Genomic DNA, 19,202 nt, shown 5'->3' with positions numbered 1-19,202 from the left:
TGACTGGCCTAACTTTTAAAAAAAAAATCAGTCAAACTTGAAGTCATCTCGGGTTAGACACTGTGCATTTTAATTGTAATGCAAAAACTTGAGAAGAGCCTCAAAGCATGTCTGGTCCATGTGGAAACCTAGAGTGTTATATAAAATATCCACACTCCCATACTGCCTAAGTTTTGGCTTCTTCACTATTCCCATGTGAACGACAAGGCCCCAAAACTTAATCAGTTCTACCACATGTCCAATTAGCAAATGATGAAGAAAGGTTTTGGGAACAAAATTGTTAGGCGTATAAATTTGTCTGGGGCAGCATGAGTTTTACAAAATCTTCAGATAAAAACACTTTGAAAAAAGTAATTTCTTGTGAAGATGGTTGTATCAAATTAGATTCCTAATTTGACCAAAAACAATCAGGAATCTGTGGCTTATAATAGTCAAGAGGTAAGGTCCATACTTGGTCACTAACTATGGGTGTTAGAAATATCAAAAAACTGACCCGCACATCCAACAAATGTCAACAGGTGCTAACTGAAAAAACATAGTAACTATAAATCCATACAGTCGCACACTGAAAAAGCCAAAAATATACAAGGGAAAATATGGCACTGCATTACTGCAAAAGAGAGATATTTAGTTTATGTATTGGCCAATGCATGTAAGCCCGGAAACCAACGGCAAGGTATATCTCTGTAATCCGGGAACCTAACTTAAATGCCACTATCTAGGTTCAAAACATCCGTATCTGGGCAAAATGCCACTATTTGGACTACAAACCTCCATGTATGGGCAGCTAAGCTCCTGCTACAATGGTTCTGAACACAGCCAGATCTTAGGGCGGAGTGCTCAGTCAGAAAAAGACTCACTAGAAATATCAAAAAACTGACCCGCACATCCAACAAATGTGAACAGGTCCTAACTGAGAAAACATAGTAACTATAAATGCATATAGTCGCACACTGAAAAAGCCGGGCTTACATGCATTGGCCAATACATAAACTAAATATCTCTCTTTTGCAGTAATGCAGTGCCATATTTTCCCTTGTATATTTTTGGCTTTTTCAGTGTGCGACTGTATGCATTTATAGTAACTATGGGTGTTGGCTCATTTGCTGTCCTGGGGCAGCTACCGTGTTTCCCCGAAAATAAGACCTCCCCTGAAAATAAAACCTAGCAGAAGTTTTCAGGAAGTCTTAAATATAAGACATCCACCTAAAATAAGACCTAACCGCGGTTCAATAATGAAGTGTCCATGCAGCGGTAAAAAAGTTAGACACTGCAGGACTCTTCATTATAGACAGCGGAGACCCCCAAAAGAGAGAAGAAAAAAGAGAGAAGACCCCGCGACCATACTCACCAGACGCCGACTGGGAGCAGGGGAGCGCATCAAGGTCCTATGGCGTAACACATGCACACACAAACCAGATAACATACACACATACATATGAGAACGCACACACACACACACAATCACACTACAGATCGCATCCACACATTCACCACATTCAGCAATATTGCTTGCTTCTCAGCGGCGTAAGGGCCTGCGACGCTGTGCAATGTGCGTTGAGCTTCCGGGACCTGCAGGAGAATCACATGCCAGAAGCAAGTGGTATCATTGGATGTGGGGTGTGTGCGCGATTGTACCGGTATGTGCGATTTCGTGAGTGTGTGTTCTGATGTATGTGTTCTCATGTGTTAATGTGTGTTCTGATGTGTGTGTGTGTGTGTGTGTTCTGATGTGTGAGTGTCGGCCAGACGCAGGGGAGGATGTCGTGCAGCACACCTGCCTAGAGCGCCCACCGGAGATCATAGGGAGGAATGATATGGAATCTGATATGTGTGTGTGTCTATATGAGTATGAGTATGAGTGTGTGTGTGTGTGTGAGATCTGATGTATGCGAGTGTCAGCAGATGCAGGGGAGGACGGCGTGCAGCTGGTAAGTATGACAATGCTGGGAAGGAGGGGGGTCTGCTTATTGTGGGGGGTAAACTTACCCCAAACTAAAGCAGGCTTTACACGCTACGATATCGTTAATGAATTATCGTCGGGCTCACGATGTTTGTGACGCACATCCGGCGTCATTAACGATATCGCAGTGTGTGATACTTATGAGTGACCTTAAACGTTCGCAAAAGCGGTCAAAATCGTTTGCCGCGGAGAGGTTGTCATGAAACAAAAAATCGTTGTCAGGTAAGTAGCGATGTTGTTCGTCGTTCCTGCAGCAGCACATATCTCCTTACCTGTCTCCACCGGCAATGCGGAAGGAAGGAGGTGGGCGGGATGTTACGTCCTGCTCATCTCCGCCCCTCCGCTTCTATTGGATGCCTGCCGTGTGACGTCGCTGTGACGCCGCACGAACTGCCCCCTTAGAAAGGAGGCGGTTCGCCGGCCAGAGCATCGTCGCAGGGCAGGTTAGTCCGTGTGACGGGTGTAAGCGAGGTTGTGCGGCACGGGCAGCAATTTGCCCGTGACGCACAACCGACGGGGGCGGGTACGATCGCTTGTAAAGCGTGTAAAGCCTGCTTAAGTCTCCCCGAGAACAAGCCCTCCCCCGAAAATAAGACCTAGTGCTTTTTTCGGGGCAAAAAAAAAAATAGACATGGTATGTGTGGGGGGTTCATTATCACTGGAGCAAGAAGAGAAGGAAAAATAGAGAAAGTTGGCATCCCCTCCCTTACTCTCTTAGTATCAATGTCATTGGCAAGTATGGAGTATAGCTCCTTGGTCGAATACAATTTTTGGAAAGAGCGGGACTTTTTCTTTTTTTCATGGTGTGTGTGTGTGTGTGTCACTTGGTCACTTGTATTGTGCAATAAACTTTTATTCAGATGTGTTTGGTGTAAGCTTTATTTATTGTATTAGGATAAACGTATTGGGTTAGAAGAGAGAAAGAAAAGGAGAAAAAAATAGAAATAGAAGAATATAAGCAGAAGAATATAAAAAGAATAGAAGAGAAAATGAGAATATGAAAATTTAATGTAAAAACTACTTGCGGATGTCTGTAAAAAAATAAATAAAATTCTTGAATGTCTGCTACTAAAAGAGACAGTAAATTTCTGCATTATTAGAAAAAAATGTGGTGTAATAATTGCTACAGTAATATCTAATTTCTGAAGCTATGCTAATTATAGTATACAATATAATATACAATGGGGACATCAGTAAAAATAACACAGCACAACAAATAAACACTTTTTGTCTGCTACTTGGCAAAAACCATGTGCACTATACTAAATCGAATGCACTGAATCCAAATCTGAAGTTAGTTTTTTTGTAGCACGTCAGGATATTAAGTTATTCCAATTTTTGTGAAAATTAAAAAGATACAGAATCGTTATGTCCCACAGTTTCACAACATGTATTATCATTTTTATTGAAAAAGAAGTATAGGTAAATAAACCAAAAAACTTAAAAATCACTTATAGTAGCTTAAGAAATCGCCTTGAACTCAGCAGAGTACTTTTAAAAGTGCTTCAGGCACTTGCTTTTGCGCTTGTGAGTGGTCCTAGTGGCCCGTTGCAAAAACCAGCAGTAATCGCCCATCATGTTGGGGTTAAAGCGACCTGGGTATCTTTTTTCCATAGTAGAAATGTCCTGGTGGAATCTCTCACCATGTTCGTCACTGACATTACCCATATTTGGAGGAAAGAAGTCAAGATGTGAATGTAGGAAATGCATTTTCAATGACATTCGGGCACCATGCATTTCGTATGCTTGAAGCATATTGTCTATTAGTTCAGCATAGTTTTCTGCTCTTTCGTTTCCAAGGAAGTTTTGAACTACTACTATAAATGCATCCCATGCAGTTAGTTCAAGTGGGGTGAGTTCTTTCTTGAAGATTTCATCATGGATTAGTTGGTGGATTTCAGGACCAATAAAGATTCCTGCTTTGAGTTTGGCCTCAGTTTTCAATGCACTAAACTTTTCCTTCAGATACCTAAATCCATTCCCTTGACGATCCATTGCTACTACAAAATTTTTCATTAGTCCTAGTTTAATGTGAAGAGGTGGAAGATAAACTTTAAGTGGATCGACAAGTGATTCATGTTGAACATTGTGCTTACCAATCTTATGTTCATCTCTATTGGGCCACCGTTTAATTTTATAATGGTTGTTGTCATCTCGACTGTTCCATAGGCACAGAAAGCACATATGCTTAGTGTAACCTAACTGCAAACCAAGGACTAGTGCAACAACTTTGAGGTCAGCACAAATGTTCCATTGATGTTCTGAATATTTAATCAATTTCAGAATGATCTGCATAGAAGCATAGGTCTCTTTCATTCCAACCGCATGTGCAATAGGCGTATGGCCTTTTCTAAGTATAACTCAAAATCTGGACGTGCTGTGCAAATTCTGAGTTCATATTTGGAATCAGCATGTTCAAATTAGTAAAGAACACATGTTTTACCCTCAGTAGCAAAAACATTGTTGTGCTGTGTAATTACTGAGCGCCCACAACTGACACGAGCTGTAATTATACCAGTTTAATATGTTCTGTGACCAAGTTCTTAATTCAATTTGCTCTTATGTCAAAATAAATTTCTCCATTAAAATTAATTGAAATGCTATTAATCCATTCCAATTCGTACTTATGGCCCCCATCCTGGTACTGTATATATGATCCCCCAACCTGGTACATGGCCTTTACCCTGATAGCTATGATCCCCCATCCTGGCACATGGCCCCCATCCTGATATATATGATCCCCCTTCCAGGTATATGACCCCCCATCCTGATACCTTCCTCCCCATCCTGATACATGACCCCCCCATCCTGGTAGATGGCCCCCATCATGCCACACACTTAAAAAAAAAAACTATTATACTCACCCTCCATCCAATCCCTTGCAGCAAGGCATCCTCATCTCATGCAGTCAGCTGGTCAGTGCTTGAGAGCAGAACACTCACATGTGGATCAGCTGACACGCTCTCACTCGCTGATTAGTTAACTACGTGAGATGAGGACTTCGTGCTGTGGGGGACCAGAGGGAGATTGAGTATAATATTTTTTTCTAAGTGAGCAGACAACTGATCAGCTGCTTGCATGAGATGAGGATGCCACACTGCAGGGGGATTTGATGGAGGATTAGTGTAAGCTGCTCATACCTTACATTTCTGCTCGCATCGTGAAGCTAAAGAGATTGATCAACAGCTTTTATCCTGAAAAATTTGTAAGTTGGTGCACTCTTTAAGTATAGCATTAGTATACAGTATAAAATTTTATCAGTTCCTGCAGTTCACCCCAAAAAAATGAAAAAAAAAGTGATCAATAAGTTGGATGTACCCTAAAATGGTATTAATAAAATGCACCCTTTCATTTAGAATAAGCTTTGGAGGCAGATTCTCAGGGTTATCCATGTCCTGCTTATCTATCTATATATATAATTGCCTTATTCTGTCTGTCTGTCTGTCTGTCATGCTCCAAAATTGTGTCCTTACGGTGACACAAAGCTGATTGGCCGCTGGGTTCGCCATGGCCCCGCCCCCCCACACGGATTGGCCGCTCGCCCAGGCTGCGCCCCCACACGGATTGGCCAGCCGCTCGCCCAGGCTCCGCCCCCCCCCACAGATTGGCCTCTCGCCCCGGCACCCTGCAGGCATTGGCAATTCGGCCACGCCACGCCCCGCCCCCCTCACAAAATGCACGCTAGCTTTGGCCCCGCCCCCCTCCCCCCCGCGCATTCCCCGAACTGACACGGCTGTCACGGAGGTGAGTACTGTACTCCCCCCCCCCCCCCGCGCATTCCCCGAACTGACACGGCTGTCACGGAGGTGAGTACTGTACTCCCCCCCCCACCCCCCCCCCCCCCCCCCCGCGCATTCCCCGAACTGACACGGCTGTCACGGAGGTGAGTACTGTACTCCCCCCCCCCCCTCGCTCGCACGGGAGTGGTGTGGATACGTTGGTAACCATGCTAGCATGGTTACAAGCGCATCAAGGTCCTGCAGCGGCGGAAGATCCACACGCACACACACACACATACACACACATCAGATCACACTCACTCCCACACACACCTCACACACACCTCACACACATCACATCGCATCCACACACTCACAGCATCCGGCGATATCGCTTGCTTCTCGGCCTCGATACTGTGCTGTTGTGACCTTCCAGGACCTGACGGAGGATCACATGGCCAGAAGCATGTGGTATCTCCGGATGTTGTGAGTGTGAGCGCGTATGTGCGATATCGTCAGTGTCTGTGTGTGTGAGTGTATGCGATCGGGTGTGTGTGAGTGTATGCGATCGGGTGTGTGTGAGTGTATGCGATCGGGTGTGTGTGAGTGTATGCGATCGGGTGTGTGTGAGTGTATGCGATCGGGTGTGTGTGAGTGTATGCGATCGGGTGTGTGTGAGTGTATGCGATCGGGTGTGTGTGAGTGTATGCGATCAGGTGTGTGAGTGTCGGCAGAGGAGCACGGCGTGCTGGAGGAGGCTGGGAGCAGAGAGGCTGATCTTGGGGAAGGCTGGGAGGGGGAGGCTGATGCTGGGGGAGACTGGGAGGGAAAGGCTGATGCTGAAGGAGGCTGGGAGGGGGAGGCTGGGAGGAAAGAGGCTTGGAGGAGAGAGGCTGATCCTAAGGAAGGCTGGGAAGGGGAGGCTGATGCTGAGGGAGGCTGGAAGGAGAGAGGCTGATGCTGCGGGAGGCTGGAAGGAGAGAGGCTGAGGCTGGGAGGAGAGAGGCTGATGCTGGGGAAGGCTGATGCTGAGGGAGGCTGGGAGGGGAAAGCTGATGCTGGGGAAGGCTGGGAGGACGGAGGCTGGGAAGAGAGAGGCTGATCCTGGGGAAGGCTGGGAGAGGGAGGCTGATGCTGGGGGAGGCTGGAAGGAGAGAGGCTGATGCTGGGGGAGGCTGGAAGAAGAGAGGCTGATGCTGGGGGAGGCTGGGAGGAGAGAGGCTGATGCTGGGGAAGGCTGGGAGGAGAGAGGCTGATGCTGGGGACAGAGAGGAGAGGCTGATGCTGGGAGGAGAGAGGCTGATGCTGGGATGAGAGAGGCTGATGCTGGGAGGAGAGAGGCTGATGCTGGGGGAGGCTTGGAGGGGGAGGCTGATGCTGGGGGAGGCTGATGCTGGGGGAGGCTGGGACGAGGGAGGCTGATGCTTGGGGAGGCTGATGCTGGGGGAGGCTGATGCTGGGGGAGGCTGATGCTGGGGGAGACTGGGAGGGGAAGGCTGATGCTGAGGGAGGCTGGGAGGGGGAGGCTGGGAGGAAGGAGGCTGGGAGGAGAGAGGCTGATCCTGGGGAAGGCTGGGAAGGGGAGGCTGATGCTGAGGGAGGCTGGAAGGAGAGAGGCTGATGCTGGGGGAGGCTGGAAGGAGAGAGGCTGAGGCTGGGAGGAGAGAGGCTGATGCTGGGGAAGGCTGATGCTGAGGGAGGCTGGGAGGGGAAAGCTGATGCTGGGGAAGGCTGAGAGGACGGAGGCTGGGAGGAGAGAGGCTGATCCTGGGGAAGGCTGGGAGAGGGAGGCTGATGCTGGGAGGAGAGAGGCTGATGCTGGGAGGAGAGAGGCTGATGCTGGGAGGAGAGAGGCTGATGCTGGGGGCAGAGAGGCTGATGCTGGTGCAGCATGGGGGATGGTGCACGATGGGGGTGCGCAGCATGGGGGATGGAGCACGATGAGGAGTGCGCAGCATGGGGGATGGAGCACGTTTGGGAGTGCGCAGCATGGCGGATGGACCACGTTTGGGAGTGCGCAGCATGGGGGATGGAGCATGTTTGGGAGTGCGCAGCATGGCGGATGGAGCACGTTTGGGAGTGCGCAGCATGGCGGATGGAGCACGTTTGGGAGTGCGCAGCATGGCGGATGGAGCACGTTTGGGAGTGCGCAGCATGGCGGATGGAGCACGTTTGGGAGTGTGCAGCATGGCGGATGGAGCACGATGGGGGGTGCGCAGCATAGCGGATGGAGCACGATGGGAGGTGCACACCTCCCCCAACACACACAACACACCACACACACACTGGGAACCACAAACACCGCCCTACACAGACACACACAGACAACGCTGCACACACACAACACCCAACACACAAACACCGCGGCATACATAAATATACGCACATATCATGCAACACACACATTGCACAAAACATACCTCCCCCCAAAACACACCACACCCACACAAACCGCGCAACACATACACACACAACGCTACAGACACACAGCGCTCCACAAACAACGCAACACACGCAACACACACACAACACCGCTCTCACCCCTCGCCACACCCAGACAACACCCAGAACATGTACAGCCCCTACACAAACACTTGGTAACTACACACAACAACATCTATATATATATATAGATATATATAACAAAAATCATACATTAACTACACAATACGTAAATTCTAGAATACCCGATGCGTAGAATCGGGCCACCTTCTAGTATATATATAATTGCCTTATTCTTTCTGTCTGTCTGTCTGTCTGTCATGCTCCAAAATTGTGTCCTTACGGTGACACAAAGCTGATTGGCCGCTGGGCTCGCCATGGCCCCGCCCCCCCGCACGGATTGGCCGCTCGCCTCGCCTCGGCTCCTCCCCCCGCACGGATTGGCCGCTTGCCTCGCCTCGGGTCCGCCCCCCCCCGCACGGATTGGCCGCCACTCACACTCAGACTCACATGCACACTCACATGCACACTCACACTCAGACTCACATGCACACTCACATGCACACTCACATGCACACTCACATGCACACTCACACGCACACTCACACGCACACTCACACGCACACTCAGACTTACACTCAGACTCACATGCACACTCAGACTCACACTCACACTCAGACTCACACGTACACTCACACGCACACTCACACTCAGACTCACACGCACACTCACACGCACACTCACACGCACACTCAGACTCACACTCAGACTCACACTCACACTCAGACTTACACTCACTCACACTCAGACTCACACTCAAACTCACACTCAGACTCACACGCACACTCAGACTCACACGCACACTCACACTCAGACTTACACGCACACTCACACGCACACTCACACTCAGACTCACACGCACACTCACACTCAGACTCAGACTCACACGCACACTCACACTCAGACTCACAAGCACACTCAGACTCACACGCACACGCACACTCACACTCAGACTCACACTCACTCACACGCACACTCAGACTCACACGCACACGCACACTCACACTCAGACTCACACTCACTCACACGCACACTCAGACTCACACGCACGCTCACTCAGACTCACACGCACACTCACACTCACACGCACACTCACACGCACACTCAGACTCACACGCACACTCAGACTCACACGCACACTCACACTCAGACTTACACGCACACTCACACGCACACTCACACTCAGACTCACACGCACACTCACACTCACACGCACACTCACACTCACACGCACACTCACACGCAGACTCAGACTCACACTCAGATTCACACGCACACTCACACGCACACTCACACGCACACTCACACGCACACTCACACGCACACTCACACACACACTCACACGAACACTCACACGCACACTCACACGCAGACTCAGACTCACACTCAGACTCACACGCACACTCAGACTCACACTCAGACTCACACTCAGACTCACACTCAGACTCACACTCACTCACACTCACACTCACACGCACACGCACACGCACACGCACACTCACACTCAGACTCACACGCACACTCACACGCACACTCACACTCAGACTCAGACTCACACGCACACTCAGACTCACACTCAGACTCACAAGCACACTCAGACTCACACGCACACTCACACGCACACTCAGACTCACACGCACACTCAGACTCACACGCACGCTCACTCAGACTCACACGCACACTCACACTCACACGCACACTCACACGCAGACTCAGACTCACACTCAGATTCACACGCACACTCACACGCACACTCACACGCACATTCACACGCACACTCACACGAACACTCACACTCACACGCACACTCACATGCAGACTCAGACTCACACGCACACTCAGACTCACACTCAGACTCACACTCAGACTCACACTCAGACTCACACTCACACTCACACGCACACTCACACTCACACGCACACGCACACTCACACGCACACTCACACTCAGACTCACACGCACACGCACACTCAGACTCACACGCACACTCAGACTCACACTCAGACTCACACGCACACTCAGACTCACACTCAGACTCACACTCAGACTCACACGCACACTCACACGCACACTCACACTCAGACTCACACTCAGACTCACACTCAGACTCACACGCACACTCACACGCACACTCACACGCACACTCACACTGAGACTCACACGCACACTCACACTCAGACTCACACGCACACTCACACGCACACTCAGACTCACACGCACACTCAGACTCACACGCACACTCAGACTCACACGCACACTCAGACTCACACGCACACTCAGACTCACACGCACACTCACACGCACACTCACACTCAGACTCACACTCAGACTCACACTCACTCACACGCACACTCAGACTCACATGCACACTCACACGCACACTCACACTCACACGCAGACTCAGACTCAGACTCACACTCAGATTCACACGCACACTCACACTCACACTCACACGCACATTCACACTCACACGCACACTCACACGCACACGCACACTCACACGCAGACTCACACTCAGACTCACACTCACACTCAGATGCACACTCACACGCACACTCACACTCAGACTCACACGCACACTCACACGCAGACTCACACTCAGACTCAGACTCACACGCACACTCACACTCAGACTCACACGCACACACACACTCAGACTCACACTCACGCACACTCACACTCACACGCACACTCACACTCAGACTCACACTCAGACTCACACGCACACTCACACGCACACTCACACTCACACTCAGACTCACACGCACACTCACACGCACACTCACACGCACACGCACACTCACACGCACACGCACACTCACACTCACTCACACTCAGACTCACACTCAGACTCACACGCACACTCACACTCACACGCACACTCACACGCACACGCACACTCAGACTCACACGCACACTCACACGCACACTCACACGCACACGCACACGCACACGCACACTCACACTCACTCACACTCAGACTCACACGCACACTCACACTCACTCACACTCAGACTCACACTCAGACTCACACGCACACTCACACGCACACGCACACTCACACGCACACTCACACTCAGACTCAGACTCAGACTCACACACACACTCACACTCAGACTCACATGCACACTCACACTCACACGCAGACTCAGACTCACACGCACACTCAGACTCACATGCACACTCAGACTCACACACGCACACTCAGACTCAGACTCACACTCAGACTCACACTGAGACTCACACTCACATGCACACTCACACGCACACTCACACGCACACTCAGACTCACACGCACACTCACACGCACACTCAGACTCACACTCACACTCAGACTCACACACACTCAGACTCACACACACACGCACACTCACACTCAGACTCACACGCACACTCACACGCAGACTCAGACTCAGACTCAGACTCACACACACTCAGACTCACACACACACGCACACTCACACTCAGACTCACACGCACACTCACACGCAGACTCAGACTCAGACTCAGACTCACACTCAGACTCACTCACACGCACACTCAGACTCACACGCACACTCAGACTCACACGCACACGCACACTCAGACTCACACGCACACGCAGACTCACACGCACACGCAGACTCACACTCAGACTCACACTCAGACTCACACGCACACTCAGACTCAGACTCACACGCACACGCAGACTCACACGCACACGCAGACTCACACTCAGACTCACACTCAGACTCACACGCACACTCACACGCACACTCACACGCACACTCACACGCACACTCAGACTCACACGCACACGCAGACTCAGACTCACACTCAGACTCACACTCAGACTCACACTCAGACTCACACTCAGACTCACACGCACACTCACACTCACACTCAGACTCACACGCACACGCACACTCAGACTCACACGCACACTCAGACTCACACGCACACTCACACGCACACTCACACGCACACGCACACGCACACTCAGACTCACACTCAGACTCACACTCACACTCAGACTCACATGCACACTCACACTCACACGCAGACTCAGACTCACACTCAGACTCACACTCAGACTCACACTCAGACTCACACTCACACGCACACTCACACTCACACGCACACTCACACGCACACTCAGACTCACACTCACACTCAGACTTACACTCAGACTCACACACACACTCACACTCACACGCACACTCACACGCAGACTCAGACTCACACGCACACTCACACTCAGACTCACACGCACACGCAGGCTCAGACTCACACTCAGACTCACACACACACTCACACTCACACTCACACACTCAGACTCACACTCACACTCAGACTCAGACTCACACGCACACGCAGACTTAGACTCACACGCACACTCAGACTCAGACTCACACGCACACGCAGACTCAGACTCAGACTCAGACTCACACTCAGACGCACACTCACACTCAGACTCACACGCACACTCACACGCACACTCACACTCACACTCACACGCACACGCACACGCAGACTCAGACTCAGACTCAGACTCAGACTCACACTCACACGCACACGCACACGCACACGCAGACTCAGACTCAGACTCAGACTCAGACTCAGACTCAGACTCAGACTCAGACTCAGACTCAGACTCAGACTCACACTCAGACTCACACTCAGACTCACACTCAGACTCACACTCAGACTCACACTCACACGCAGACTCACACTCAGACTCACACACTCACACTCACACACACACTCAGACTCACACACACACTCAGACTCACACTCAGACTCAGACTCACACTCAGACTCAGACTCACACTCAGACTCACACTCAGACTCACACTCAGACTCACACTCAGACTCACACGCACACTCACACGCACACTCACACGCAGACTCAGACTCACAGTCAGATTCACACGCACACTCACACGCACACTCACACGCAGACTCAGACTCACACTCAGATTCACACGCACACTCACACTCACACGCAGACTCAGACTCACACTCAGACTCACACACACACTCAGACTCAGACTCACACTCAGACTCACACTCACACTAACACTCAGACTCAGACTCGCACTCACATGCACACTCACATGCACACTCACACTCAGACTCACACGCACTCTCACACGCACACTCAGACTCACACTCAGACTCAGACTCACACTTACACGCACACTCACACTCACACGCACACTCAGACTCACACGCACACTCACACGCACACGCACACTCACACTCACACTCACACGCACACTCACACGATGGAGCACGATGGGGAGTGCGCAGCATGGGGGATGGAGCACGATGGGGAATGCGCAGCATGGGGGATGGAGCACGATGGGGAATGCACAGCACTCAGACTCACACGCACACTCACACTCAGACTCACACGCACACTCAGACTCAGACTCACACGCACACTCACACGCACACTCACACTCAGACTCACACTCACATGCATACTCAGACTCACACGCACACTCACACGTACACTCACACGCACACTCAGACTCACACGCACACTCAGACTCAGACTCACACGCACTCTCACACGCACACTCACACGCACACGCACTCACTCAGACTCACACGCACACTCACACGCATACTCAGACTCACACGCACACTCACACGCACACTCAGACTCACACTCACACGCAGACTCAGACTCACACTCAGACTCACTATCAGACTCACACGCACACTCACACTCAGACTCACATGCACACTCACACTCAGACTCACTCGCACACTCACACGCACACTCACACGCACACTCACACGATGGAGCACGATGGGGAGTGCGCAGCATGGGGGATGGAGCACGATGGGGAATGCGCAGCATGGGGGATGGAGCACGATGGGGAATGCACAGCATGGGGGATGGAGCACGATGGGGAATGCGCAGCATGGAGGATGGAGCACAATGGGGAGTGGGGATGGAGCACGATGGGGGGTTCGCAGCATGGGGGATGGAGCACGATGGGGGGTGCGCAGCATGGGGGATGGAGCACGATGGGGGGTGGACCACGATGGGGGGTGCACACCTCCCCCCAAAACACACACACACACGCACTGCACAACACACCACACACACACGCACTGCACAACACACCACACACACACTGGGAACCACAAACACCGCCCTACACAGACACCCACACACACAGACAACGCCGCAGACACACAATACCCAACACACAAACACCGCGGCACACACAAATATACGCACATACCGCACAACACACACATTGCACAAAACATACCTCCCCCCAAAACACACACACACATACACAAACCGCGCAACACACATACACACAACGATTCAGACACACAGCGCTCCACAAATAACGACACACAACGCAACACACAAACAACACCGCTTCCACCCCCCGCTACACCCAGACAACACCCAGAACATGTACAGCCCCTACACAAACACTTGGTAACTACACACAACAACATCTATATATATATATATATATATATATATATATAACAAAAATCATACATTAACTACACAATACGTAAATTCTAGAATACCCGATGCGTAGAATCGGGCCACCTTCTAGTAGATTTATAAGTGGCTGTCCACTATTCTGACAACTCCTTCTCAATCAGCATGTTGCCCCTACTATAACAATGCTCATATTCCCCTCCAGTGCCAGAGCCTTCCAGTGGTGTCGGCACTTGCTATCTCGGGGGGGGGGGGCACGTGATATTAAGTCACTGGAGTCCTTCTCCCAATCATTTCTGGCTTTTCTCTACCTGTCTTCGGATTAATCAATTATCAAGAGAAGTGAGCAGCCAGCTACAGCTCTGGCCTCCTCTTGATTTTCAATACTTCCAAAGGTGGGAAGAAAAAAGCCAGCACTGATTAAGTGGAGGGCTCCTGTGATGGAACAATGTTATGTAAGCCCTGGGAGAGCGAGTGCCGACAACACTGGAATGGCTTCATCACTGGAGATGAGTATAAGGTCCCTTCAGACGTCAGTGTTTAATCAGGTACAAGCCACACACATCGGTATGGTCGTACGTGTCATCTGAGTTTGCATACGTGTGACACATACCGGAGAAAAAAACGGGTCTTTGAAATAAAAAGATTTTCTATATTCACCTGTATCCAGCGCTGTTTTCTTCAGCTCTGCTGTCTCCCGCTTCTGACCCCCGCTCATTGTACTCATTAATTATTCATTGCACTGATGAGCTGGAAGCCAGAGCATCGCGAGGTCAGCGCTGGGTTCATCACCGCCGAGGACAGCATCGCGGGGACAGGTGAGTATTCAGCAATCAGTGTTTGTGCAGTGACGTCCAGAAGGTCATTGGGGTTCCCAATGAACTCTGATAACATCCTGATGACACTCCCGTGACACCCGCGCTACAGCGGATGTCACCACGGTCACGGGTTCTTCACAGTTCATTGGGAACCCCAATGACCACCTGGACGTCATTGCACACCCACTGCTTACTGAATACTCACCTGTCCCCACGATGCTGAAACAGGGATGTCTGAAACCGGCCAAAGTGCTATTTTAACTAAAGCAAATGTGCTGATCGAGATGGGGTTGTCAAAGTAGCGAATAACTCCTTAATATGTAAATGAGTTAAACAAAAATATGGATTTCTCTAGAACAAGACATCGGATCAATGATATAAAGGTATTGTTTTGTTCAACTATCTATGAGCTGAATGGCCATATAGATATCTTAGGTTGATCAAACTGACAGATTCGCTTTAAGTGAATCGTGATATTCAAAACTACAACTTGTCCCGCAAAAAAGCTTTCATATAGCTATGTTTGAAGACCAATAAAAAGTTCTGGCTCTTGAAAAAAGGCGAGAGGAAAAGGAGTGCAAAAACTAAAAATCGTTCAGTGCCAAAGGGATTATTAGTCCATTCCAATAAATAAATTAACCTAACTAGTAGTCTTTACTATGTGCAGGGTTCGTTATAAAATGTATCCATGTTCAGCGCCATAACACCCAATTGCACAAAGTACAGGGACCATACCAAAAGTTAATGTTGCTACTGTACAACACCGTTCAGCTACACTGAAGTATTTGTCTTCATAAAATATAGATATTCAGAGGTTATATCAATGGTGTTGGACACTTATTGTTTCTGAAATCTGCTTGTTTTTACATTTTCTTAGGTCTCTTAGCAAGTACTTCCACCACAACAACGACTTGTCCACGCATGATCTTGAAATTCGATCATGGTCCTGCCGCAGCCTACCTCTCTCCACTTGCTGTACAAAATGGCTTTTTACAAGTACACATTGAAGATTTTATCTCGGAAATTCCCATTTCTGCTTTGACTCACATAGGACCTTTCCTAGAGGATGAACAGAAACCTGAAATACTGCCCATGATTATTCAACTTACCAACTGCAAGATTTTACTAAGTGTGAGTATCTCTACTTAAGGTCCAGTTTGAAGTAAAATATTGATTGCAAGGCTTATATAACACTTGCTTGTGTAAAAATGATCCGATGTATAGCCCTCAGAATTTACCAAAAGATATATATGTGTAAAAAGCCAATAAAGGTAAGCATATGCTGACAAAGGTGTGCTTCCTATATGCTTTAACGCAGAGGTCCTCAACCTTTCTGACCTTGAGAGAGCCACATTCAGGTCTGAGAGAGTCGCAAGCCAAATCCAGATACCCCTCACAGTGGTGACACCCAGAGCCCCCATTACCGGTATAATCACAGCCAAAGCTTTTCCACAGAAATCACACCAATGCAGTTTATCAAGGTCCAGGAGTTCCTACTAGTGATGGGTGATTAGACACACAAAGGGATCAATTTGAGATCGCATGATCACAGGAGCAACAACTCATACATCATATTGAAACAAGGAGCACTAAGAGTCTTTACATTTGCTATAAAAAGATACCCACACAAGCAAAAATTAGAAATATATTAAATATTTATTAGAATGCTGAAGGGTATAACAGTGATTGAATACATATACCTAATAATAGAAAAACCAGAAGGGAGCTGTGCTGGAGGGAAAAGAGAAACCCCACATGTCCCAGAAACTAGAAAGGGAGTTTGTTCCCCAAATCTAGAAGTGATCATAAAGATTAACAGCAAGTGACCGGCGTCCCCACGTGTTTTATCCCGGTTTCTTTGTGATCTATTCTGGGGAGTAGCGCTGCCTTTATTAAACTACACACGGTAGTTTAATCACTACATGTGAGGTTTAAACCATTGATGCAGCTGCCTCTCACCATCGGCACTTGCCGTTAATCTTTATGATCACTTCTAGATTTGGGGAACAAACTCCCTTTCTAGTTTCTGGGACATGTGGGGTTTCTCTTTTCCCTCCAGCACAGCTCCCTTCTGGTTTTTCTATTATTATATGTATTCAATCACTGTTATACCCTTCAGCAGTCTAATAAATATTTAATATATTTCTAATTTTTGCTTGTGTGGGTATCTTTTTATAGCAAATGTAAAGACTCTTAGTGCTCCTTGTTTCAAAAGTGATGGGTGAGCAGTTCAATGCTCGGTGCTCAGTTCTGGAAATAATGCGTGTACACTGCGATGCTTGGGTGCTCTCTACTATAGTTGAGCAGGTTGGACTTTTGGACAGGCTCGACTCGAGTATAATGGGAGTCAGTGATTGGGCAGGTCAGCTCTCTGCCAACATACAGCAACCCATAAACAGACCATTTCCAGGGGAGGGCAAAGTTTCATTTGTTAGTGTTTGTTTGTTTTTTGTTTGTTTTCTTGACACACTACATCCGAAAACTATTTTTTTACCCCCAGTAAGAGCCATTCAGAGACTGCAATTGGCTCTCACTGGGGTGCCAGCTCGCATCATTCAGTGAAACAAGCCTATGCCTTGTGTTCGATTTTTCACAAATGACACATCCGAGTACCTGCCATACTCTGCCGAGCACCCCGATGATCTATCCAGTACCGTGCAGTGGCAAGCACACTCGCCATCATTAGTACCCCTATTCAGATCTGCTCTTTTTTTGTGGGGCTACTTACACAAATCACCATCTGGAGACCTGGTGGTAATGCTCCAAGCTGTCAGAACCTCCTGATTGTACATTAATGAAGAATATAAAGGAAGTTGCATCAATAGATGTTTGGTTCCTTGTAGAAACTAAAGAGGCGTAAAATTATATAATTATGTTTTTAACAGCTCTCCTAATATGTCTTTTTAAGAAAACTTTTTTACACATGAAATAAAATTTTTTGAGAATCATAGTTTCTGTGCTTTCCAGTTCCCCTTTTATTCTTCCTGGAAGTGTATGAATAAACTGTTATCTTTGTGTATACACAGTCTAAGGGGTGCTTCACACATAGCGAGATCGCTACCGAAATCGCTGCTACGTCACAGTTTTGGTGACGCAACAGTGACCTCATTAGCGATCTCGCTGTGTGTGACACTGAGCAGTGATCTGGCTCCTGCTGTGAGATCGCTGCTTGTTACACACAGCCCTGGTTCGTATTTTTATTGTTGCTCTCCCGCTGTGATGCACAGATCGCTGTGTGTGACAGCGAGAGAGCGACGAAATGAAGCGAGCAGAGAGCAGGAGCCGGCATCTGGCAGCCTGTGGTAAGCTGTAACCAGGGTAAACATCAAATATTTACCTTCGTTACCAGCCTCCGCCACTCTCACGCTGCCTGTGCCGGCTCCCTGCACATGTAGCTGCAGTACACATCGGGTTAATTAACCCGATGTGTACTGCAGCTAGGAGAGCAGGGAGCCAGCGCTAAGCAGTGTGCGCGGCTCCCTGCACATGTAGCTGCAGTACACATCGTGTAATTAACCCGATGTGTACTGTAGCTAGGAGAGCAGGGAGCCAGCGCTAAGCAGTGTGCGCTGCTCTCTGCACATGTAGCTGCTGTACACATCGGGTTAATTAACCCGATGTGTACTGTAGCTAGGAGAGCAGGGAGCCAGCGCTAAGCAGTGTGCACGGCTCCCTGCTCTCTGCATATGTAGCGACGTTATGATCGCTGCTGCGTCGCTGTGTTTGACAGCTAAGCA

At 49.1% G+C, this 19,202-nt stretch overlaps 1 protein-coding gene across 3 annotated transcripts in view; it reads left to right on the top strand.

Annotated features, from left to right (window-relative positions):
• The window catches only part of BLTP3A (bridge-like lipid transfer protein family member 3A), a 698,660-nt gene that overhangs the window by 536,511 nt on the left and 142,947 nt on the right, over positions 1 to 19,202 (top strand). For all 3 annotated transcript variants that reach the window (XM_075335894.1, XM_075335893.1, XM_075335895.1), the window contains exon 18: positions 16,343 to 16,596. In XM_075335894.1, coding sequence (XP_075192009.1) covers positions 16,343 to 16,596 — 254 coding nt within the window. The remainder of the gene's footprint in view (positions 1 to 16,342; positions 16,597 to 19,202) is intronic.

Source organism: Anomaloglossus baeobatrachus, chromosome 2 (genome assembly GCF_048569485.1).
Source record: "Anomaloglossus baeobatrachus isolate aAnoBae1 chromosome 2, aAnoBae1.hap1, whole genome shotgun sequence".
NCBI lineage: Eukaryota > Metazoa > Chordata > Amphibia > Anura > Aromobatidae > Anomaloglossus > Anomaloglossus baeobatrachus.
The sequence above is the reverse complement of the archived record's forward strand: the minus strand, read 5'-3'. Positions and strand labels throughout refer to the sequence as shown.